General features: G+C 38.1%; 1 protein-coding gene across 1 annotated transcript in view; it reads left to right on the forward strand.

The window, feature by feature from the left end:
- The window catches only part of Neb (nebulin), a 200,339-nt gene that overhangs the window by 158,809 nt on the left and 15,444 nt on the right, over window positions 1-26,086 (forward strand). Inside the window, exons 116-136 of the mRNA XM_071619399.1 lie at window positions 2,528-2,632; window positions 3,092-3,196; window positions 3,517-3,621; window positions 4,251-4,355; window positions 4,445-4,555; window positions 5,195-5,305; window positions 5,553-5,654; window positions 5,762-5,866; window positions 10,438-10,548; window positions 11,484-11,588; window positions 12,145-12,249; window positions 14,086-14,190; window positions 15,560-15,670; window positions 16,086-16,196; window positions 16,777-16,890; window positions 17,783-17,887; window positions 20,790-20,894; window positions 21,458-21,562; window positions 22,326-22,418; window positions 23,977-24,069; window positions 25,401-25,493. Of these exons, the coding sequence (XP_071475500.1) occupies window positions 2,528-2,632; window positions 3,092-3,196; window positions 3,517-3,621; window positions 4,251-4,355; window positions 4,445-4,555; window positions 5,195-5,305; window positions 5,553-5,654; window positions 5,762-5,866; window positions 10,438-10,548; window positions 11,484-11,588; window positions 12,145-12,249; window positions 14,086-14,190; window positions 15,560-15,670; window positions 16,086-16,196; window positions 16,777-16,890; window positions 17,783-17,887; window positions 20,790-20,894; window positions 21,458-21,562; window positions 22,326-22,418; window positions 23,977-24,069; window positions 25,401-25,493 (2,205 nt within the window). The remainder of the gene's footprint in view (window positions 1-2,527; window positions 2,633-3,091; window positions 3,197-3,516; window positions 3,622-4,250; window positions 4,356-4,444; window positions 4,556-5,194; window positions 5,306-5,552; window positions 5,655-5,761; window positions 5,867-10,437; window positions 10,549-11,483; window positions 11,589-12,144; window positions 12,250-14,085; window positions 14,191-15,559; window positions 15,671-16,085; window positions 16,197-16,776; window positions 16,891-17,782; window positions 17,888-20,789; window positions 20,895-21,457; window positions 21,563-22,325; window positions 22,419-23,976; window positions 24,070-25,400; window positions 25,494-26,086) is intronic.

Consider the following 26,086-nt stretch of genomic DNA (forward strand, 5'->3'; position numbering starts at 1 on the left):
ATATAATTGCAGTAAAAATAAAGAAAAAAGGCAAGCAGATCCACGGTTGCATAGAGTGCAGTTTATTAGGACTTATTGACAGAAGCTGGGCCTGGGTAGCAGCAAGACCAAGTAGATCCCTGTGATTTGGGTCAGGAGGAAGAGTATATATATATATATTAGTCAGGATAAAGAGACTTTATTCAATTTGAATGTCCCTGGTTTATCCTAAGATAATGTCAAAGAGTCAGGAACATTCCTGGTGTTAGAGTCCGATTGAAGAAATAGATATACCATGGTTTTGTCTATTTACATACTGGGAAACCATGCAGAGAAAACTGACTAGGGTTACTCTGGGACACTCAAGATGGTGGCAGTCAACTGAATCCATACAGTAACTCGCTCACACAGCTGCAATTGATGACTGCTATGGGCTGGAAGCTTGGCTCTTGAATAAGTGAGGACCTATGCATATGGCCTCTCCATGTGCCTGCACATCTCACACACAGTATAGTAGTCGGGTCCAAGAGGCAGGAAGTAAAAGCTTCCGGGTCAGTTAGGGCTCCTCCTAGAACTGACACTGCATCATTTTTTTTTCCATCTTTTATACTCTCAGAATCAAGAAGTACGTTAGTTAGCTTTCTCTCCCTATAAAAAATGTCTGAGATATGTTAACTTATGAAGAAAAAAAAGGTTGATTTTTGGCCCTCAGTTATGGAGGCTTCAGTCCCTGATTGATTGGTCCTGTTGCAAGGCAGCACACTGCTAACCTCATGGCCAGGACACAAAAGAGAGAAAGAGGAAGGGGCTGGGGTTTTAACTGTCCTTTTCAAGGACATGCCCTCAATGCAGAAGACCACCCCCCACGGCCAGGCCTCCCTTCTTAAAGATTTCACTACTTCCCTGTAACACCATGGACTGAGGACAGGACTGTAACACATGGGCCTTTCGGGGACATTCCAGATCCAAACTATAGCAAGAGGTACAGCGAAACATGCCATCTCTGAACAACTGGCAGAGCCACATTGCAGAAAAGCATGTGGAACAGGAGATATTGTTGAAGCCATTCTAAAATATGCAATGTGCCATAAATGCTGTTAGTACTCTAAGCTTCATCTTGACTAAGAGGAACAAACTAGTTGTTGTTATCCTAATATTCTGAATTGGAAGAGAAGTTGTATTCCTGAGTTTCAGATATTTGGCTTGATTCTGTGGTTGAAAACCGTCATTTTGGTTGAAAAAATATTTCAACATTTTAAAGAATTCCATGGTTACATAAGTGCCTGGGCACTAGGAAGAAGAGTCAAGGCAGTTGTGGAATTGCTCATCCCTATCCCAAAGTCTTAACTATAGCCAGAGACTCATCTATTCAATAGATGAATAAATATGATCCTGAGTCACCGTGCGAAACAACAAATGCATTCAGTGCACTGGTTAAGAAAGCTGAGATATATGAAAACATAGGTTTTGGTGCTATAAACATGAACATTAGGTATTCATAAACATCTATCAAGTAGATCCCTTAATGTGGGACAGCCCATTCCCTAACACTGAAGAAAAATGAAGAATTTCTATATTAATTTCCTCAAACTTCATGATTATAAGATCTTGGGGGCCTGATCTAAACTATTAATTTATAGGCCTTTTCCTCAAAAATATTGATTAGCAAATTAGGTCTGTGGTAAAGCCCCCCCCAAATTGTAATTCTTATGATTCATTTAGTAAATCCTATAATGGCTCCTTTAGATCAGTTTATTTTGGCTTTAATCACATTAAAACCTGGGATCCATCCCCAATAATTTAATGAGAAAGCCTAGATTGGGCCCCAGGACCATGAAATTTAGGAGGCCATGAAATATGGATGAAGCTAGAAGCTGTGTATTGGGCCTGCAGACACTCCAAGCCTTCCCTGCGCCCCACCCATTCCTCCCAACCTCCAGGTACCCAAATGTGGTAGACACACTCTAGCAATGACAATGGTGATGACTGCATCCATCAGTTCATTCATTCTTCAAATGTTTACTGAGTTTCTTTGTGTTGTACACTAGGAATGACATAATGAATGACCCCGAACCTTTACCCTTAGATGGTCCAGCTAGTAGAGTAGACAGATAAATAATTACAACGTGACTCAACAACAGCAAGAATTGTGGGAGCAAGACTAAAATTCTAACAAGGTGGGCTGATGTGGGGAAATCTTCTCTAATAGCTATTCTCAAGATGTTCTGAACTCAGGATTTTCTGAGTTGGGGAAGGGAAAACATTCATGGAGAGCTGTCCATCGGCCCTCTCAGCACAAGCTCATGGAAGTAAATCCTGGGGTAACACTGATGACCACTTTCAATGTGCACTGGTGTTGGTGTTAAGATTTCAGATAGAAAGCTGTGCCTCTGCATAGTTGAATCCTTTCTTCACAGAATATTCTTTTTAAAATATTCTATCTTAGAAAGTTTTGTGTACTATAATCACAGTTCGAATTTCTTAGTTTTTAAAATGCTTGGTAAGATGCCATAAAAAATTAACCTTGTCACTCCATTTTTTCCCACAGCTAAAATATAAAGAAGTTTACCAAAGAAATAAATCTAACTGCACCATTAAACCAGATGCGGTTCATATCAAAGCAGCCAAAGATGCCTATAAAGTCAACACCAACGTAAGTTCCATGAACTTCCAGGCCTGTCTTAGTCTGTTTTCTGCTGCTATGATGACAGAAACTGAGACTGGGTAATTACCCAGATAATTACCCCCACTCCAATAATAACAGCATTCAGGAGGGCTGAACCCTCATGACCTAATCACCGCTTAAAATCCCACATTGTGCCTAGCAGAATGGCTCATGCCTGAGACAGCAGGGTTGCAAGTTCAAAGCCAGCCTCAGCAAAAGATAGGGGCTAAGCAACTCAGTGAGACCCTGTCTCTAAATATAATACAAAATAGGGCTGGGGATGTGGCTCCATGGTGGAGTGCCCCTGAGTTCAATCCCCGGTACCAGAAAAAAAAAAAAAATCCCACATGGTAATATTATCACAATGGCAGGTCAATGTCAACATGAGCTTTGGATGTTTATGAGTTCAGCTTACTGAGTGATTTCTTTCTGTGGTATTAAAAACAGCTGGACTACAAGAAGCAATATGAAGCCAACAAAGCCTACTGGAAGTGGACCCCTGACCGACCAGACTTCATTCAGGCCGCCAAGTCATCCCTGCAACAAAGTGATGTAAGGAGGGAATGGCAGCCTCAAGGAGCCACCTGGCCTTTGAGCTAGCTCTTCTGGGCCCAGACACCAAGGACACAGACTCCTGACTGAGGCTGGGGAGGGTCTGGGGGAAGGTGGGATGGGAGAGCACAGTCCTGGTCCTGGCCCTGGCTGCTGGATTGGGAAGGAATCCAGCATGCAGAAGGGGGCCAGGCAGCCCTCCCCTCACTCTGTGAACACATCCACATCGTCTCCTAAAAAAGGCTCCCCATAGGTTTCATCAGATGCTCAGCTTCCATCTGTGCCTGTGACCCACTTCGTCTTCCTTTCTTCTGTCACAGTTTGAATATAAGCTGGACCGAGAGTTCCTCAAGGGCTGCAAGCTTTCTGTCACTGATGACAAAGACATGGTGCTGGCCCTCAGGAATTCTATAATAGAAAGTGATGTAAGTATTCAGTCCCTTCCATGATGCCTAACCTCACCATGGATCATCTTCTGTGGCACCGTCTCCAGGGACACCCAGGAAGAGGCAGAGGAGATCTGTTCTGTAGGAATTCAGGTGTGGTCCTAAAACATAGCCATGCACTCAGTGGACACCAGTGATGTGATTGGGTCAGGTGCAGCCATGACAAGGCTATTAAACCCAGGTGACAGTTTTGGTTTATACTGTACCATGAGGCAGTTCACACTACACAAATTAGGAATCTGAAGACCTGGCTTGATTCTATGTAGAAACAGTCATTTCTTTTCTATAGGATCCTCATTTGTAAGGGGGGAATAACAATGCCTCCCTGGGCTGATGGAAGGGCGGAGAGATGTATTTGAGAAGAGAATGCTCTCAACTAATGTTTGTTGGTTGAAGATCCATCCTGAGACCCTCAACTTGCAAGCAATAAGGAAAACACCCTTTTGAATATTTCTCAGGATTTCCAAGTGTCAAATCTTTTATAAACTAGGGTTTAGTGTTCCTAGTTTGTCACTGATGCCATTCCCCAGCTATAAGATTTGGGGGTTTAATAAAAATATACAAGTTATTCAGAGAAGCTTAAGAAAAATATTTTTTCACTCCCATAGTTGAAATACAAAGAGAAACATGTCAAGGAAAGAGGAACCTGCCATGCTGTGCCTGACACTCCTCAGATCCTCCTGGCAAAGACTGTCAGCCATCTGGTGTCCGAGGTAATCCTCCAACAGCAATATGCTCTGCTTCCATCATGGGCTAAGGTCCCGGGCAGATACCTTAACACCATCTTTCTGGATTCCCCCAGAACAAGTACAAGGACCATGTCAAGAAGCACTTGGCCCAGGGCTCATATACTACACTGCCAGAGACCCTGGACACAGTTCATGTCAAGAAAGTGACCAAGCATGTCAGTGACGTAAGTGGCTAGCCACAGGACTCTTAGAAGCAGCAATGCCACTTCACCTGAGGAACCGGTGAAAGACTTTCTGATACCCTTTTGCATACAAGTGCTCTCCTTTATGTAGCTTAACTCTTACCATCAACACCTGTGTGAATCCTCAACTCTAGTTTTAAAATGATCCAGTATTTATTGGTTTTCCAATTATGATAATTATGGCAGATGTGGGTTTTGCCACATTATCTAGAATATAAGATGTAACTAATATTAATGTTAATAGTGGAAGAAAACATTGTCAATTAAGAGTGGCCTCTCCTATTTTTAAACTTGACACATTTCTTAAGAGGTAAATCTCTGGCCACTGTATCCTTATAATGTATAATCATGGAATTATGAGCTTTGTATCGTTTTATATTTATAAAAGGTAGAAACAATGGGAAAAAAGGTTTAATCTACTTTATTCAGTTCTCCAAAGATTGCTAGATGGTTCCATTGTTGGGTTCCAGGTCAGAAATGACAGGGAAGAACCAGAATATGGGCCAGAATGCCAAAATGGGGAGCCATGGATTTTCTTGGAGAGTTTTGAGAGTTCCTCACATAAAACAATTCTGCTCCCAGCTTCCTCCACTAACATGAGTAATGTCTCACTCTGTTTAGACAAATTACAAAAAGAAGTTTGTCAAGGAGAAGGGAAAATCCAATTACTCCATCATGCAGGAACCTCCCGAGGTGAAACATGCCATGGAAGTGGCCAAGAAGCAGAGTGACGTATGTTTCCCCTCCTGACATCCTCAGGGCCCACTTGAGGCAGTGGACCCCAAACTGGTGCATGCTCTTGTTCCAGCATGTGCTCACCAGAACTTTCATACCTAGTAGTCAAAATAAATAAATAAATAAATAAATAAGGTGATGGGAATTTGTTTGGTTTTAAATAAAAAGGTTGTTCATGCTTAATGGGGACTTTTGGGAAGACAACGTATCTCAAGTGAGTAAATATTTACTTCCCTAAATAAAGGTTGCTTACAAAAAAGATGCCAAAGAGAACCTGCATTATACCACAGTGGCTGATAGGCCAGACATCAAGAAGGCCACGCAGGCAGCCAAACAGGCCAGTGAGGTAAGGGTGTAGTTAAAATGTCCCTGGTCCTGTGGCTACTGCCAACAAGTAGTAAAAGGCACTCATCAGCAAGAATGCTTTGCCTATTTTGGCTCTCTTCGATTCAGGTGGAATACAGAGCCAAGCACCGCAAAGAAGGCAGCCATGGGTTAAGCATGCTGGGTCGCCCAGACATTGAGATGGCTAAGAAGGCAGCCAAGCTGAGCAGCCAGGTAAGGTAGATGGTGAAGTGGCGACTCTAGTGTGAAGAGATTTTAGAAACCTTGCAGAACGAAGTGATTTCCAGAATGAAAGTGCAATATTAACAACCAAAATAGATTTTGGTTCTTTAATCACACTGCAGAGCTTTGAAAAGTCACATCATGGCAAGAATGCTGAGGACCTTATCTCATTTTCCTCTAACCAGCTTAGGCCTTTCTCACTCTCCACTCCTCCATGTACGGATGTGCACACCTAGGTAGGTGTCTGTGTACTTAATGACCATCATGTGACAAAGGGCACATCACCCCAGGCAGTGAGAGTTATTTTCTAAGGGTCTGATTCATACTTCAGTCACCTGGGAGAGATTTGTTAATGTGCAAGAGCCGTGACATTCTAACTTCTAACACCTAACCAGATGAAGGAAACTTTTTTCTTTCCTTAACCATATAATCATTGAATGCCTGGACTAAGAACTAGGGATGAGCAAATGTCCTCAGACTACTTGTAAGTGGATAAATAATTACAATTTGGTGTGATGAGTGTTCATCAAGGTATGTACGCATAGGGTGTTCAAGAAGATGCTGCTTTCTAGCAGATTTCATGTTATTGAGAAGATGGGACTCAGAAATGTGTCACCCAAAGCTGATTGCCACATTGCCTAATCTCCCTTGTGAAACCAATTACCTAGAGCACCCCCAAGTTATTACAGATTTTCGGACTTAAGCTCAGAGACCCCATGACCTTGCAGAGAAGAAATTTTGGTCACAGTACTTGAGCTTAACAATCTTATTTTCCCTCCAATTTGGAGATACCAATTCCCTCTTTTTCATGGTCCATTCTCTTCAAATATTTGATTGAAGAAATAGGTTTGGGATACATTTGGTGGTTGTATGTGCTGACTTTCAGCAATACCAAACATGGGATCTGACTCTCTAGAAAGCTATAAAGTATTACTGCAAGTGACAAACAAGTTGGAATTATGAAAAGATAAAATGTTCAGATGACTGATAACAAGCAAATATGATTTTCTATAGCTATACTTAAAAATCCTATGAAATATTTTTATTACAAATTAATGGAATTGTATCTGAGATAAAATTTAAAATTACTAATAAAACAGAATTGTTAAGATTAATGAAATATAATAACAATATAAAAATGTTTAAATGTTTTTAAATTTCCAGTCATACCCTTATCAAATTCAAAACAACTTTGATGTTGAAATTTTGAAAACTTCAGTTTTTGAAGGTTAAGAGGCTCATATTTCTAATCCTAAGGGAATCCTATGTTAAAAAGAATGGGACCCAGCTGGTATACAACTATAATCCCAGCAACTTGGGAGGCTGAGGCAGGAGGATCTCAAGTTCAAAGCCAGTCTCAGCAACTTAGTGAGACCTTGTTTCGAAAAAGAAAAAATGGCTGAGGATATGGCTCAATGGTTAAGTGCCCCTGGGTTCAATCCCCTGTACAAAAAAATAATAAGTGGAGGGGGGGGGGGGGAACAATCAGATCCTTTTATGAGCTCATCTTTCTGTGTTCACTTCCTATGAAAAAGGTTTGCATCTGGTTTTGACAGCTTCATGGTGTGGCCCCTGACCCAAAGGGACCTCCCCATTCTGACTTTACTATCTCACTACATACTCTAGGCGGAATACCTCAAAGACCAAAAGAGAGGGCCCGGGCACGGCGCTGCATCTTTTGACACCCCTATGATGAGGCATCTTAAGAAAATTAATGTACTCATCAGTGATGTAAGATTGACATCAGCAAGCCAATATCTCTGTCTTTCTCTTTTTCTTGTCTTCTTTTCTTGGTCTCTGTCAGAGGACTGACCAAGTTCTACTTTTCTCTGTTGATTTCATGTTGGAACGTGTAGAATGCTGTGGAAATTTGTTGAAGGATATACTTTTGCACACACCCCTCTTTTCCTGCATGAAACTTATCCCCTGGAACAGAAAGAGCAGATGTGGAAATGGTCTCCTCTCAGCAACTTTAGGTTGCTTGTCCTTTATCAAATTAAAAGATGAAATAAAAACAAATTGAGGATCTCATCTCCAACCACACAAAGGAAACCTCAAGGAATGGAAATTAGCTCAGTCACTGAGCACTGGCCTAGCATGCGTGATGGCCAGGGTTTGATCCCCAGCACCACAAAAATTAAAACAAACAGAAAACTTCCTCTTCTTCTGAAGTTAATTACCCTTGCTAATATTTCAGGTATTTAAGGCTGGTACTCAGTAGAGACTCTCAGTTTAGATATACTATGAATCAACAGAATGAACTACTTAAAATGTTTTCATTCACAGCTTCTTCGTGCTTTACAGTCTTCACAGTAAGCAATTTAATAATTTAGGCCTGTTCTTCCATCTTTACAAATACTAATACATAATTCCCTGAAAAAGAGCTGAATAATTGGATGTTAGACTATTAAATACAATTAAGCTTTGGAAAGGAAATTAATTCATAATCACCTTCCTGTACCACATCCATAATAGGCCCAGTATCTGAGCCTGAGGGATGACAGAACACTGGTGGTGCTACTTGTTGGTCTGTGGCATGGTGTAGTTACCTCCCAGGCTTCCATGGTTAACATTCTAGAAGGCTTTACTGTTCCATAATGCCACATGTATGCAGTATTACCATGCTTATCATCTAGTCCAACCCCATTCTACAAATACTAAACTCCTGAATCTGATGTGTGTCCTAATCTTTCAAGAGGTAGTAATTCTTAAGAAGACCCAGTCAAAACGGAAGGTTCAAAGTGCTGCAGATTCATGTTAGCAGTTATGCTACGCTGTATTTGCTTGCAGCTCTCTTGTTGGAGAGGAGAGGCATCAACTTTTTTTTTTTATTAAAAAGTTGGAAAATTAAGTTGAAATTAATTAAATAAACTAAAGTAAAACCAATAGAACTGCTGCTCTTCAAAATAAATGTCTTCAAAACAAGTTGTTTCATAAAAGAAAGAGGACTTTTAGCATATTTCTAGAAGCATCAGCTTTTCTTCTCCCCCCAGACAGTCCTCTGCTGCTCTTATACCTCAGTCTAGCTCTTTTGCATCTGTTTTACTTTCTCTTTGGTGTTTTGCTGCTTTGGAGGAATATCTCTTATGTTCTGGGTTCCTATATCCCTGAGGAGAAGTTGTCTTTTGGTCTAGACACCAGCTCCCCACCTCTGGCTTTCCTTTACAGATTATTCTATTTCTTCATTTTAAGAGTGAATTTCTTTCAGAGAAGAACCACTGTAGTATTCTTCACATTTTGTTTTGCTGTGACGTGGGGTTTCTGCTTCCCCTCTGAGTGTGCCTGCCTTCCCCTGTACTGTTGTGTGTGCTTGATTTTTCTCTGCATTCTTATTATGGATGTGTTCAAAGTGAATGAGTCTCAGCACTGTGGATGCTTTTTATCCCTGTTTTTAGCATTTGAGTGGTTTCTCTTTGTGTCTGTTTTGCTGGATACATCAAGTTGTAGAGAATGGAAGTACAGTGATGGAGCATGAAAGATACGGGTTTTAAAAGCCCACAGTGAAATATCCTGGTGACTGGATCCTGGTATGCTGACTTCCTATTGAATGAGACATTCATCTCACCAGTAACAGCAACTCTAGGTTTCCCAAGAGTCAAATATTGCCCTTTCAGTTGGCTCATATCTAGAAATAATTCATTTTGAATCTTCCTAGAGTATGTAACTGATGGCATTCTACTTCTGAACTTAATCCTCCTATATTATGGACTAAGGTACCCATCTGTTTTTCAATAAGGAAGAGTTTCTGTCAGTTATTCAGTTAAATTCTCCTGATAAGTAAATCATCTTTACGTATTTTATGTAGGCATAATGACTGTCTCTTCCTTCTGTGCAAATATTTGTTGAGCAACTATCAGTGTAGGCGTTGTACTGATCTTTAAAATTGAGGATATTTAATCCTCTGCATATCCTTTTGTGTATCCTAAAAGTACATTTAATGTTTTCTCCTTATGCTAAAGTATCTTACTTTTTCCTTACTTCAAACCTGAAATAATAATTGAAGCCATTAACACTCAGAATCTGTTCTTTTTTTTTACTCAGAAGTTATGCCATCTTTGGCCAAGTCTAAAAAATTTAAAATGATATAGTCAAAGTACTATTTTAAAATAAGTTCTTTAACTTAATAGATTTTTTTTTTTTACTTCTCGACCTTCCTGCTCATTTACAACCCCTCTTCCAAGTCCTTACAGTAGGCCTAAAGAGTTTTTTTGTTTTGCCTTAGTTAGGAGAGCCGCACCACTCCAAAATAAGTACATTAGATTGCTTCTCTGAAATTAGCCTGAAGTCCTTTCATATTTTTCATACCTCTAGATAATATAAAAATGAGCAAGGCCAATATTAAATCACTGGATCTTGTACTTGCTTCATTGTTGCCCCAACAAGATTAATAATTATTAACAGTGCCTTCTTTTTCTCTTAAAAAGGTCTCAAATTGGATGATAAGTTATATGATCTCTTTATGTATAATATGAATATTCTTTGGCATTTATGTTTCCACTATTCTTTAGTTCCCAAATTTGTTGATGTTCAGGAATAATTTGGATGTTTGCATTTGCCGTTAGGTTAAATACCGAGAAAATTTCGACAAAGAGAAGGGCAAGACTCCAAAATATAATCCAAAAGACAGCCAGCTCTACAAAGTCATGAAAGATGCCAATAATCTCGCAAGTGAGGTATGGGGTTTTTTGTTTGTTTGTTTGATTTTTAAAATTTTTGTTTAATTTTTAAAATTTGTTCTTTTTAGATATACATGACAGTAGAGTGTATTTTGATGTATTTTACATACATGGAGTATAACTTACTCTAATTAACACCCCATTCTTGTGGTTGTACATGATGTAGAGTTTCACTGGTTGTGTATTCATATGTGAACATAGGAAAGTTATGTCCAATTCATTCTACTGTCCTTCTTATTCCCATCCCCCCCTCTTCATTTCACTTTGCTTAATCCAATGAACTTCTATTCCCCCACTCCCACCTCTTATTGTGTGTTAGCATCCATATATCAGAGGGAACATTCAGCCTTTGTTTTGGGGGGATTGGCTTATTTCACTTAGCATTAATTGTGGTAAATATGTAACATAATATTTGCCCTTTTAATTATATTTCAATATATAATTCAGGAGCATAAATTACATTTACAATGTTGTTCAACTACCACCCACTACTTCCAAAACCCTTTCATCACTCCAAACAAAAAGTCTCTATTAAGCAACCCCTCTTCTACTTAGCTCTTGGAAACCTCTACTCTCTATCTCTACATATTTGCTTAATTTATAATTTTTAAATAAATGGAATCATATAATATGTCTTTTTATGTCTGGCCTATTTTAGTATAACATTTTCAAGGTTCGTCCATATTGTAGCATGTATCAGAACTTCATCCCATTTTATGGCTGAATAATATTCCATTGTGTGTACACATCACTTTTTTTGCCCTTGATCTGTTGATCACTTGGGTTGTTTGTACCTTTTGACTACTGTGAACATGGTATGGTTTTTCATAACACCTCTAACATTTGTTTCATAATGGGATATTTTACTGGGATTTCCATGAGTGCCATTTTCCATTTTCTATAATTTCCTTTTTCTCTCCCTTAATATGTAGGTTAAGTATAAGGCTGACCTGAAGAAACTTCACAAACCTGTGACTGACATGAAGGAATCTCTGATAATGAATCATGTTCTAAATACAAGTCAACTTGCTAGTTCTGTAAGTTCAACCATTTGTTCCAGAAATAACTTATTTCACCCATCTGCAACTCCAGTCCTTCTCTGAGCTCACATGTATCTCCATCTCTGCTACTGATATATTGCATTTATTGCAAAGCTGATCTTCTATTTGAGTGTATTCTCCCAAATTGCATTAACCTATCAATTCTCCACTGACTATAACACCTCTCAGGATGTAAAAGTGCTTCTGTTTTTAGAATATTTCAATCTTCTTTTCTCCCCAATTAACCATTCCCTTTTCTCCTTTCCAAGGACATAGAACTATCATATGAAATAGTTCTTTCATTTTGAACTTTGAACTTATAACACCTACTTTGAAGAAGCTGAAGTAGTGTTTACATCTGGTAATAAATGACAATAATAAACTGGGGTCTTCTATCTTTTAAAATATTTTTTTACCCCTCTTCTCCATTTAATGTCTGCAAATTTTAGCTTGGTCTTGACAATGCTGCTGTGCAAATGTCTAAGCGAAAGAGGAAAATTAGGAAACTAAGCAGCTTTTCCACTGAGGTGCCTTTTTGTCCCCTCCCTCTCAGTACCAGTACAAGAAGAACTACGAGAAGAGTAAAGGCCACTACCACACAATCCCTGATAACCTGGAGCAGCTTCACCTAAAGGAGGCCACAGAGTTACAGAGTATAGTAAGTCAATCAAGACTGGCTTCTCACCTGCTGGGCCTTTGTCTCAATGTCAAAAACTTCCTGAATTCCCCTCAGGATGGGAGTGATGCTTTTAATTGCCATTGTTTGAAAATAAATGTACAAAGATAAAGAATCTTTGAATTTAGTAATAGTTTGAAATACATTTTTGTTAAAATTATAATAGCAATTGCATATAGTAGAGAAATATGTACGTGGTATGTGTTATTCAGACTACTTTCAGAGCTGGGAGAACAATGATTGTGTTGCAAGGGTGACAACCCCTCACAGCAACCCGTATGTCTGTTCCCAGGTTAGGATACATTAATGGATGGTAGGGAGTCTTGGGAGGATTTTAATCAGGGAAGTGACATGATCATTCTACCTTGAAGGAATGTCTGGATTTTTAAGAGATTGCTAAATTTATAAAATAACTGAAGATTTCAGAGGAAAGAACTTGTTATCCCATGACCTCTATATAATAAATTCATTACTATTTAGGTCCCCCTTGGATTTTAATCAGAGAACTATGTCCTCAAGTCCTGTGTAAAGTAGCATATGCCCCTAGACCACTATCTAATGTCTTGTTATAACCCAGAGCTGAGATTGAGCAATGCCATTAAGGTGTTGTGTGAACAAGGGCTTTTGCCTCTGTCTTTCAACTTCTCTATGAAATATGAATATTTATGTGGCTCCCCCATTCCTAATAACGTGTTATAAGGATGAGGAAATTTAACTTGTAAAATAGCCTTATGAGGGGCTGGGGTTGTGGCTCAGCAATAGAGCATCCCCCTAGCACAGGCAAGGTCCTGGGTTGATTCTCAGCACCACATAATAATCAATAAAGTGAAGGTATTGTGTCCAACTACAACTAAAAAATAAATATTAAAAAAACAGCCTTACAATTCTTTTGATAATGTTAAGCTTATTAATAATTCATTCAACATGCAAACTAGTTTTTATATACATAGTATAAGTTAATTTATGTATTTTTTTCAATATTTATTTTTTTGGTGTAGATGGACACAACACAATGCCTTTATTTTTATGTGGTGCTGAGGATCGAACCCGGGTCCCACCCATGCTAGGCAAGCGCTCTACCGCTGAACCACAATCCCAGCCCTGCAAACTAATATTCTTTTTTTTTTTTTTTTTTTTTGACACTGGTGATTGAACCCAGGGGCACTTTTCCACTAAGCTACATCTCCAGACCTTTGTATTTTTATTTTGGAACAGGGTTTTGCTAAATTGCCCAGGCTGGCTTCAAACTTGCAATTCCCCTGCCTCAGTCTCCCAAGTCCCTAGGATTGCAGGCCTGTGCCACCATGCCCAGGTTCTCAGTTCTATATATATTGGCTGTATTAAATATATGACCAGTTATGACCAGAGAGAGTTGTTTACTTGTAAGTAAGGTTGCATTGACTAATTCAATCAAGACCCCAGGTCTCCAATAAAGTTCTTAAGAAACTGGAGACTTTATCAGAAATAGTTACTAATGCTGTTAAGGTGTTCACATCTACACACTGAATCTTGGCCAAACTTATTTGTGGGCAATTTTCTCCATCAACATTTCTCTCAGCTGATTCTTCTCGGTGATATTTTTGTCACCTTGAATTGAATCTGAATCTTGACTATGCCTTTCAAACTGCTATGATATCCCTTCTACACCCAGGTAACAATAAAAAGATACTGCCTCTGAACACAACAGGAAACTTGTTTTGAGAGGCAATGAAATGACTGAATTAGACATAATGTATCAATCAGAAAGTACTGTCTTTGAACTGGTCTCTGTTTAGGAACTGAGCAACATCGAGATCTAACAAGGCTCTTAATCACTAGGTAAAATACAAAGAAAAATATGAAAAAGAGCGAGGAAAGCCCATGTTGGACTTTGAGACACCAACATACATCACTGCCAAAGAATCTCAGCAGATGCAGAGTGGGGTAAGTTGTACAAAACCACACTATAAACAAAGGTATAGATAAGCTAAAGAACACAAGCTCTGTCCAGCCTCCTGTTACCCCAAAGTGGTAGATGGGAGAATTTCTTAATAAATGATCACTAAAATATTTTTCATTACAGAAAGTCTATAGTTTTCTTTTTTAATACTCTAACTAGTAGATATTTACCATATATATTTTATTTCAATGACTACTTTTGTAAAAGTAGAAAACTGTTCCTAATACTGAAACAAATCATACTGAATTTAATTTGATATTTTCTTTGATGAATGGCAAGTTCCCTCCACACAGATACACCATTGGTTTTGGACTACTAAGTAGGATGTGCCATGTCTAAAGGGGATCTGTGATCAAGATGTATACCAAGGCCCCCAAAAAATAAAAAGTCAAGGTCCCGTATTTCCTATTCTGAAATTTTAAGTGTAGATATTTTTAAAAATCTTTGTCACTTTTTGTTGTTGTTGTTGTTAACCATGAGAAGAATGGAATTTTATTTTGAATCTTAAATCTGTTTCATTGGGAAAAGTCCTATTTGGAATTTGTTTGCCTCTCCTCCAACTATAAAGATAATTTTTTAAAAATTAACAGTTTGTAGAGTTTTCTTGTGTATAGAATGCTAGCTCATGGAGTTTAAAATAGTTATCAGACAATTGGTGGAGCTAAATAAAGAATCTATGGAATTCCTTGTATTTTCTTACAATTTTTCTGTAAATTTAAAATCCACTAATTTTTTTTTTAAATCATAAAAGTGGAGTTAAACATCTGTTTTCGGTCCTCTCGGTTAGATACCCTTGTCCAGGGGTGGAAGAGGAGATGAGGTGGACACGGGTGGAGTTTCAACTGTAGCAAAAACCACAGTTTCTCTGTGCCAGTTACCCACTCATCTATTCAGTGATTCAGAAAATAGGTCATGATTATGATAAAGGCCAAGTTTGCAGTGGCCTTTTCCTACTTATCCTCCTTGAGTCACTTACTTCAAATTCTGAAATAAAATCTTTTGTCACCTTAAAAATGTAGGACAGTTTTAAGAGAGACAGTGAATTCAGAGTTGATAGTTCATCCATCCTTCTACTCTGGCAGAGGGCCAGGCCCAGTTACAACCTCATGTGAGCAAGGGACCCATCAAAGTTTCCCACACCCTGAATTTCCCTGGAGCCATTAGCCATAGGCACAATATTTCCAGAACAATCAGATATGCTTAAAATCTCTGATCATTGGCAGAACCACAATCCAGTTAAGAGGCCATACATAGAAATAAAATGTTGTAATTTTTTTTCTTCCTAGGGCTGAGAGAGAAAATATAACAAAGATTCTTTTTTTTTAACATGTCTTTCCTTCCTACTTATATTAGAAAGAATATAGGAAAGATTATGAAGAGTCCATTAAAGGCAGAAACCTGACTGGCCTGGAGGTTACACCAGCTTTATTACATGTCAAATATGCAACCAAAATAGCAAGCGAGGTAGTAGCCACTTGGTCTTTTCTTTCCCTTGTTATCCAAATAATTGCACTAATGACACTCATCAATGTGTTCCTCCTGCCCTTCTCAGTACCATCTAACTGCGGGTTTCAGGTTGAGTTCCCATGTGTTGGCACTACTACCTAATCTATTACCCCTGTTAATTGTTCTAATTTTTTACTGGAGTACTTATTTTAAAATGTGCTTACCTTAGCATTCTATTAATTTCTAGTCTTTCATTTTATATTGACTATTAACTGATGAAGCTTATACCCTGCCTTTTTTCAGATCTTTACTTAACCATAAACTGTTAAAAACTCGAAGTGTAAATCCTTCAAAAAATTTTTTTTTGGTTTTTCACCAAAGAGAACAATCTAGGCTTTCTTGTCAGTGTTGTTATTTTTATTTTGTGATCTAGAAAGAGTACAGGAAAGATCTAGAAGAAAGCATTCGTGGAAAGGGTCTCACTGAAATGGAAGATACTCCCGACATGCTACGTGCAAAGAATGCCACTCAGATTCTCAATGAGGTGAGACCACAGTCAACCACCAATGTGTAACAGAGCATCTTCCTACCCCAGTTACACCAAAAAGACAGGCAAAGATAGAGTTTTTAAATTTCAAGTTCTAAATCTAACATAATTAGTAACGATTAAGTAAAATATGTCAATTTCCAATGAGTGGATATTATAACATGTTTCTATAGTGGTTGTCATAACCAGTTATTTAATGTTATTTAACTTTGATACATTCATTGTGCTCATTTAAATTAAAATACCATACAGGAGTAGTATGCACCTAAATTTTATCCTAGTTATGTACCAAACCAGATTTAAAGATTTTTATTTTAACTTTCTCTAATTAGAAAATGGTAAAGCATTCAAAACAAGGACTTATATTAACATGCAAAGAATAGTTTCCTATAGGAGCTTCTATAGACCCCACTCCATCCTGTCACATGCAACAGTGAAGGTAAACTAGCAAGAACACTGTGACAACTGTGGTAGCATGTTGTATGGATTTATATACACTCTGTATGCTTATCATCTACATGCAGAAGTTAGGTGACTTTTTGTTTGTTGTTTCTCTGTTTTAATAATGCTCCTTCAGAAAGAATATAAGAGAGACCTGGAGCTGGAAGTCAAAGGAAGAGGCCTGAATGCCATGGCCAACGAAACTCCGGACTTTATGCGGGCCAGGAATGCTACTGATATTGCTAGTCAGGTCAGTATTTCTATTCCATGTCAATCTTTCAAGAAAGTAGTTGCAATTTTAATGACATATTGTCTTTCCTCTGTACATTTTTTTTTGGGGGGGGGGGGTACCTGGGATTGAACTCCAGGGCACTGCACCATTGAGTCACATCCCCAACCCTATTTTGTATTTTATTTAGAGACAGGGTCTCACTGAGTTTCTTAGCGCCTTACTTTTGCTGAGGCTGGCTTTGAACTTGAGATCCTCCTGCCTCAGCCTCTCCTAGCTACTGGGATTTCAGGCATGCACCACAGCACCTGGCTTCCTTTATATCTTACTTGTTCATTAGTGACAGTCAAATGCAAACAGTGGCATTCTTGAACATCTGCCTGATGAAATCTGTTCCAAATGATCAGGGACCCCCTGTTAGGTTGTTCTGCCTTCCAGAGTTTATAGCCACTGCACACATTCAGAGTAAACAGCAGAAGCTGGATAACCAAACCACTGTTGGAGCTGGGGTAGACTCTGACTCTTGACCTTGCTTCTTAGTCTCCTTCTCATTTGGCACCAAGAATTCCAGGCTTTCTTTCACCATCAAGGCCTAAATTTAAAACACATCTTTTAGGCATCCAATGTTGTTTAATGCTAATTTATGTGGGTCCTTACTACCTGTTGATCATCTGTGTCCTTATACTGAATCCCGTACCTAACTGGATAGTCTTCCAACAGCTAAGATGATCTTTCTGAACATCACTCTTTAACATAAAGCTGTAAACACAATGGGAAGGAATGTCTGTTGAATATCAAATGGATGAGTCTCTCTTGGAAAAGAAATATTGTTCACTTCTTAAGGAAACTAAGCCAACAAATGTTGTGCACATTGCAAACATTTACCCAACTGTTGGGTGTCCTTCTTTTACAGATTAAATATAAGCAATCAGCAGAAATGGAAAAAGCCAATTTCACTTCTGTGGTTGATACTCCAGAGATCATTCATGCCCAACAAGTCAAGAACCTTTCAAGTCAGGTAAGGTCATTAATTAGAATACATCTCACAAAGTTCCAGTCATGGAGAAAAAAAGTCCCACTGCTTATACCTAAGGAGGATTTTTAAAATCACAATTTCCCCCAATAAAACAAATGGGATTTACATATGATACAAATTTAAGTCAGAGTTGAAAGTTCTGTATCAGATTTTTAAAAAATGATAGATAACAAGGATGTAATCCAGTGGTAGAGTGTTTGCCTAGCTTGCTCAAAGGTCTGGGTTTGATCCCCAGCACCACAAGAAAATAAATAAAATAGATGTTAAGAAGAGCTGGGGCTATACTTCAGTAAGAGTATGAGGTCCTGGGTTTGATCTCCAGCACTGGAGAAAAAAATTAGACAGAATTTTAAGATACTAAAGAACTCTTACAAGGTACAATTCACAATTAATAATTTAATATGTAACTTTTAATATGGATATAAAATTTGTGTACAAATCTAGAAGACATCATGTGAACAGCCCACATTTGGATTACCAATCTATAATGAGTGAGATTGTATCATCAATTCTAACTACATGATCTAACCCTGAGTCCTCCCATCATGGGTAACTTCCATCTTCCTACCAATAGATGAGCAAGATCACTTCGTACAACAGGATATATTCATTTGTGTAAATACTCTTCAATGATAATCAGAACTGAGTAGTCCCAAGTTAGAACTTTTGCTTGTCTTCTGAGCCGTGAGTTCCAAAGCAGTAGTTATAACCTGACCTGGCTGCTTTAAAAAAAAAAAACAAAAAAAAACCTGGTAATGTAGATTTCTTGGTTGTACCTGGAATTCTGAAGCTTGTAAATCTGAGGTAGGTGCTTAGAGATCTGTTTTTGTTTAAATCTTCATAGAGGATCTCTTTAATAGCCTATCAGATTGAGAACTATTGATTTAAACCCTTTATTACTAATGTATAATTCTCTATTGTAAAGTTAGACATGAAAAGAAGCTATTACCCTGGGGATGTGGCTCTGTAGAGCACTTGCTTAGCACACGTGAGGTCTTAAGTTCAATCCCTAGCACAGCAAAAACAAATTAAAAAGAAAAGAACTCTCATTAGAAAAGTAGTTTAATCGGGAAACATACATATTCAATTGGGAGAAATTAACCTTTTATTTGGGGGCAGAACTTTTATTTGGGAAAAGCAACTTTTCAAATTTACCAAAATTATGTGAATCCCAAACTACCCTGCTATGTTTACTGGGAGAGCCCGAGAGCCCAGGGTTCCTTGGGCTGTGAGGCACATGGCAGCTATAAGACATTCTGCTTTCAATATTGCTGACCTTTGAGGAGAACCACAGCATGCAGGCCTATTCCAGGGAGGCCTGGATCACTTACTTTGCTGGTGTTTCCTCTCCTTGGGTTCTCTGTGGCTGGTTCCTCAGGCCTAAAATATGACAGGCACGTTACTTCCTCAACAATTTAGACCAGTATTAAAAAATTTGAATGATGGAATTGTGCTAGTATTTTTCACAAAACTGCTTCTCCATTTCTATTTGGGGAGTATGTATTTTATAATATCTAAGCCTTTTGGGGATTAATGACAACCTTGTGAGCTCATTCACAAGTTCTGACACTGGACTGAATATAGACCTTTCCCTCCCAAATACCATCAGGTTCCATGTGTAAACTGATTACCTCTCTCAGGGATGACAGAATCACAAGGATTGCTACCTAAGTTAGCTTTGTAAAACCCGTAGAGGCAGTTTTTACTAATTTTAAAAAATAAAGCCTGCTTATATTCTTTTCCCAGGAAAATGAGAACTTTTCCCTTATACTTGTATAACTAAAAAGAGGCATTCAAGTAACTACTTCTTGGACAAATAATCTGTTCCTGTTCTTCTAGAAACCCACATTAAACAAAATATAGGCCTAAATCTCTGATTGCCTAAAACTATTTGTCTTTGAGAAGATTAAAATTTTCAATACTAATAATAATGCATATATACTGCAATCTAGATAGAACAGTTTTATCCACATACAAAAGTGACTAGTGTCTTTCCTCAGTCTATATCCCTATACACCCCAAACTTCCCTGAACTATAGAAGAAACTAGAGTTCAATAAAGCTAGAGAGAAAAGTGAAAGGACATACTGACAAATGATAAAAGATAATAAAGCTCTAAGGCAGAGTAAGAGTTCTGCTACAGAAAATAACTAAAAATATCAGTCTGGTGCTGGGACTGGCTGTGTATGTCCAGGAAGTGTATCCCTTACAGGTACTTCTCTGGCCAAAGTCTAGTGCAGGCCAGGGAGGCCAAAAGAAAAGTGATGGGTGACTCAGAGCAGCCCTTGGTAAGTTAAGTTACCCAGGGTTGCAGCCCTAGGTCTTCCTATTTAGTAGGACCTCCAGTAACAGCAGGCTAGTTTCTGCAGCATGAGAGCCATGTTCTGGAAGTATCTGCTTGCTCAATTAAGCAAGCAGTTAGGAGCCCAGAATGTAACTGCTTCAAGTTCAGCAGAAATTTCCCAGTCACCACTGAGGCTGGCTTTCAGGAGAGTGAAAGTTCTAATCTTCCTGTTCTTCTCTTCCTGCCTGGCTCCTGGTTAAGTGACTTGGTCTAACTCAGAGATGACTGACACCACTGGAGGCAACTCCATCGCCCCCCGCCCCTCCCCACCCCAAGAGCCTCATTAGCAGTGACTTCCCTCTTGTGGGCCTTTCTCTGCCAGCTTTGTCATGACAGTGGGTCCTATTAAATGCTTGGTCTTCATTCTGGAAAGAAAAGATATGGCCCTTACTGACCAAGAGGACTGTTTTATTACTCTCTAACATACTTGTATAATCAAGATGTAAAGGACTTTCCTTCTGCTGAACCAGAACAGCTATTTCAGGTTCCATTTGGCCCATATTCCTATGGTGTTCACTCGTTTCTTGGAATCTATTCCTAGAAAAAGTACAAAGAAGATGCAGAGAAATCCATGTCATATTATGAGACTGTTTTGGACACTCCAGAGATGCAAAGAGTACGGGAGAACCAAAAGAACTTCAGCCTTGTAAGTTTTTTATTGACTCTAAAGCATAACCTACTGATATCTGGGATCATGCAGGCTAAGCACTTGGGCATCCTGCCACTGAAACATGGCTGTTGAGTAGCCCTCCACTACTCTGTTCTTGCCCTCAGAAATGTGTGTTTGATTCTTTCCTGGCTCCCCTTATACTTCAACCCCAAATCAGAGTCTGAAAGTAAATCTTGTTACTTGGTGGGTGGCTTCTTGTTACTGAATATGAACTATCACTATCTTCCATTATTGGTGACATGTCTTCCTCAAAGTTAAATCTAGGGAAGGGATACTTTGATAAATAAGCCTTAATTTTAACGATTTCAGTTTTTAAAAATCAGTTTCTGGGACTGTAATCCCTAATACCCCTACCCCAAATGAGTTTCTTCATACATTTTTTATTAAAGAATTTTTCTTTAGATCTCAGATTATTATTATTGTAGCATGGACTTTTTAAAATATAGAATTTTAACTTCCTTGTGACTATAATTTAGGAAAATTAAAAATATGTAGAACAATGTTGAAATCTTAACAGGATATTTACTCTTTCTTCATAGCTCCAATACCAGTGTGACCTTAAAAACAGTAAAGGAAAAATTACAGTTGTTCAAGACACACCAGAAATACTGCGTGTTAAAGAAAACCAAAAGAATTTCAGCTCGGTATATTTACTATTTATTTTCCATTTAATGCTAACCTAATAATTCCATTCTCCTCTTCTAAAAAACATACTAGTCTCACCTTGATACAATTAACATCTAACCATTACAGTTAATACTAGTGGTTGTTAAAATTCCCTGTACTTTGCTCCAAAAATCATCATTTCAGAGACCATTGAAATAAACTTCAAAGTAACTGTTCTAGATTTTTTTTTTTAAATACTGGGGATTGAACCTGGGGTGCTCTACCACTGAGCTAGATCCCCAGCCCTTCTAATGTTTTGAGTAGGGTCTCACTAAATTGCCCAGGTTAGCCTTGAACTTGCAATCCTCCTGCCTCAGTAATCCCAGAGCAGTAATGTGTGTTGTTTGTTTCACAAAGGTGAATTTGTTTTTGATATTTTGATTTCTTTTATAATCCTTCCTAAAATAACTGACATCGCACTTCTTTAATGGATTTTGTATTTCATGTTAGAGGAATTCTGTTGTCTTTAATCAGTATTTTCTGTTTTATCTCATCCTGTATTCATATAATATGATAATCTTAAAAGAAATCTCAAGATCTGGAAAGTGAGTGGTGTTGTACATGTGGTCTGAGTCATATACTGACGAAGAAGCTGTCAGATGCAACACCCCGGCTCTTGCCTGGGAAGACTGTCTCTGGTGTCTTTTGTTTTCACAGAAGCCATGTATTCTAGGCTTTCTCCAGGAATTGCTGGGGTCTCCTTTTCTTCTGAGTAACAATCTCTTCATTCTGAATGTCCAGGTTTTATATAAAGAGGATGTCTCACCAGGAACGGCAATTGGAAAAACACCTGAGATGATGAGAGTGAAGCAAACACAGGACCACATTAGTTCGGTAAAGACACAGTAGACTCATTTTCAATATTTTCCACCCCTCTGATTGTTCACAATGACCTCTGAGTTGCATTGGAAATCTCTGTCTCCTTAAAAAGTTTACATTCTAAAACAGGTGCCTGTGTACTGCCATCACCACGTGGTGTGTGCCAGTGGTCAGTGCAGTTCTGTGGTGGTTTTCATGAAGGAACAGTTAGACACGGAAAACAGGCTTGTGAGAAAGTAGTGTATGTTAGAGTCAAAGAATCAGCCTTCCCAAAGACCTGTATATGAATGTAACTGTCCTAGTCAAATGAATTGTTGCATATAAAACCTCTGGATTAGTCCTCTTTTTCACTTTCTGTGGCTTCAGTTACCCCTCAGTCAACCTTGATTCAAAAATATTAAATGGAAACAATCCAGAAATAGTTCATATATTTAAGTTGTAACCATACTGAATAGCATGATGAAACCTCTTGGCTTTCTGCTCTTTCCTACCTGGGACATGAATTCATCCCTTTATCCAGAGTATTTGCACTGCATTTGCTACCTTCCCTAGTTCAACAGCTGTCTCCATTATCAGATCAACTGCCTTGGTATCCAGCATTTGTGTTCAAGTAACCCTTATTTACTTAATAAATACCCCAAAGTGCAACATCAGTGATGCTGGCAATTTGGATATGTTATCAAAAGGGAATCATAAAGTGCTTCCTAAAGGTGTAAGTTCTCTTACACCTATATGTTGAGGTTGCCAATATCTACAGTAGAAACAATCTTTCCATATTGTGACATATCAGATTGCAAAAGATATACCCATAGTTCATGGTAAATGCTTAGTTAAGATGAAAAAGGCACTCAATTTGCATATGTATATATAGGGAGAAAAACATAATACATATAGGGTTCATTTCTAGCCACGATTTTAGATATCCACTGGGGATTTAAAACAACCCCCATGGATATGGGAGACTACTGAATACAAGAAAGTTAAAGGGTTACATCTAAGTAGGGACCTCTACCCCCAAAGACACAACAGAGAGATCAAAATGCAAGTGTCCCCTCTTCAGAATTGTTCTCCTCTGACCCAGTACCAGAATGTGGCTCTATCCAAACTAAGTACAGAGCTTGTATTATTTAAATGGTTATTTGAAAAACTGTAGTGGAATTGAATTGCCTTCTGATGTCCATTAGTGACCCAACTCAGGACAGGTGGTAAACTATGGTCCCATGGTAATAGAGAGCCCAGGATTCTTTTCTATAAGCAAACCCACAATTGTTGCTGCTGAATCATATATATTCACTTTAGATACAAATACCCCTGAAATCCCCATGTATAATGTGCATGTATAAATAAGTAACAACCAGGTCCACTATTATGTAAAATTATAATGCAACAATAAAAAGGGGGAAAAAAAAAGAAAAACTATAGTGGGGTTGCAGCTCAGTGATAAGAGTATATACTTAGCATACCCAAGCCCCTGAGTTCAATTCCCAGCACATACAAACAAAACATTGGACTACTAATTAGACATAGACTGTCCAGTATATAATAATACCCTTATTTTCCCGTTTTTCTATAGGTGAAGTATAAAGAAACAATTGGACAAGGAACTCCCATTCCTGACCTACCTGAAGTGAAACGTGTCAAAGAGACCCAGAAGCACATTAGCTCGGTAATGATCTATACTCTCAGCATGCATTTGTGTGACCAACCATCTTTACACTGTTACCCTAGTTCTACTCCTCCCTTCTTCCTTTTACCCAGGGCCTCCCATGTCTTGGTGATATTATTATGCATCCTTCCTAGGTCCTGAAGGGGGCCTACAGATTGCAAAAGAAGATAAGAAACCTTGCAGTCATATCATTTAGCTCTCATCCCCTGTATATAGGCTGGATTCCTTTTGGTACAAACTTCATTTTAAAACTAGATCATGGCTCCTGTCCTGCTTTGGATTGCAATTTCTCTAGTTTTATTGTCCATGATATGTCCCACCTTCCTAAGTAAAGTGTTAAAGACATAACTTTGTTACCAAGATGTAGATTTTCTAAGATTTTGAAAAGTTTCTTGGCAAAACAAAGATGTCACTGCTAACTTGTCACTGAGTCTGCCAATTAATCCATGACACACACCTGTAGGTTTTTTCATGCTGCTCCCCAGTCCATGCACTAGTATACCATAAAATCCATCTATTTCAAAAGAATTCAGGCTTTAGGTTGAAATTCTTAACATTAAGAAGAAAAAAGTCAAGAGTCTCCTTACTCTCTTTATTAAAATTTATAGTCCTTTGATACTACCCCTAAAAAATATGGATTTCTTCCCACTCAAAAAACACTAGTTTAGAATATGGTCACACAAGCCTGTGATACCCACTCAGGAGGCAGAAGGGTCATAAGTTCAAGGCCAGCCTGAGCAACTTAGAAAGACCCTGTGTCTACTTGATCCAGCAATCATCAATAAAAATTTCAGAAAAAAATGCTCTTCTTGAAAAATAAATTAAGTCTCTTCTTATCACGGATACCTACAGATTAGAAGCCACCTAAGAATTTCCATTAGAAAATATGAGTAATAATTTTCATTGAGAAAATTTTCAGTGATCCTGAAGGAATAGAATATCATATGATTAGTAAATTATAAAACAAGCAACCTATTTATTGAGTACAGATCTGATATAGACCTACTTTATTCCAGGCATTAATATTGGATACAGTAAAATGTTTAGATTTTTCTCATTGTATAATTTATTATCACTATTTAATACATTTTAGGAATGCACTGAGTGTTGGCTATAGAAAATGCAATTCAGTACCCAATTGTTAAGGCAGTACAATTACTACTTTAAAAAGAGAACATAAATATTTATGGAATTTGTTTTCCTTAGCCCTTGAGTATCAGTTGAAAACTAGATTGTATTAATAAATTCTCACCAAATAGCCCACATATTGCTGTAGTCTAAAGAATTTATGGTTATTTTACCTTTTGGGGTATTCTAATTATTTTCTACAGGTTATGTACAAAGAAAACTTGGGAACAGGCATTCCAACCACTGTCACTCCAGAGATTGAGAGAGTCAAACGCAATCAAGAGAACTTTAGCTCGGTATTTACCAATTTACCAAATAAGAAACTATTTCCCATTAAAAAAACAACAAAACTACCAGAATAACCTATAATCCTTTTTTTAAAAAGTAACATCATAACAACAAATTCCGTGTGTATGTCTGTGTGTGTACTACCTGACCAAAACCATCTGACTTAATACAGAATTACTACTCTTGTGATTCTACTTTAACATTTTCAGCACCTGACTAGTGTGGGTATTTAAGTCGGAAATACTGCAAGTAGCATTAACATCATTATGATACTCATATCCTATAAATTGATGCTTTCCATTGTACTTTTCCATTCCAAAATTAGTTTTAGAGAGTTCATCTTTAAAACTGTGAAGTACAAAAATAAAAAGCATTATTCTTACTAAATATTACTCACTAAAATAACTCCCTTCTCACCTACACCCAACTCCCTTCCTCGGTCTTTGTGCTTGTTTTGAATATCTTTTGGGTACTTTCTTGTATCTCACAGGTTTTGTACAAAGAAAATTTGGGGAAAGGAACACCCACAGCTAAAACTCCAGAGATGGAGAGAGTCAAACGCAATCAAGAGAACTTTAGCTCGGTATTTCTTAGGGGGGAA

The sequence above is a fragment of the Marmota flaviventris genome, chromosome 11 (genome assembly GCF_047511675.1).
Source record: "Marmota flaviventris isolate mMarFla1 chromosome 11, mMarFla1.hap1, whole genome shotgun sequence".
NCBI classification, from domain to species: Eukaryota; Metazoa; Chordata; class Mammalia; order Rodentia; family Sciuridae; genus Marmota; species Marmota flaviventris.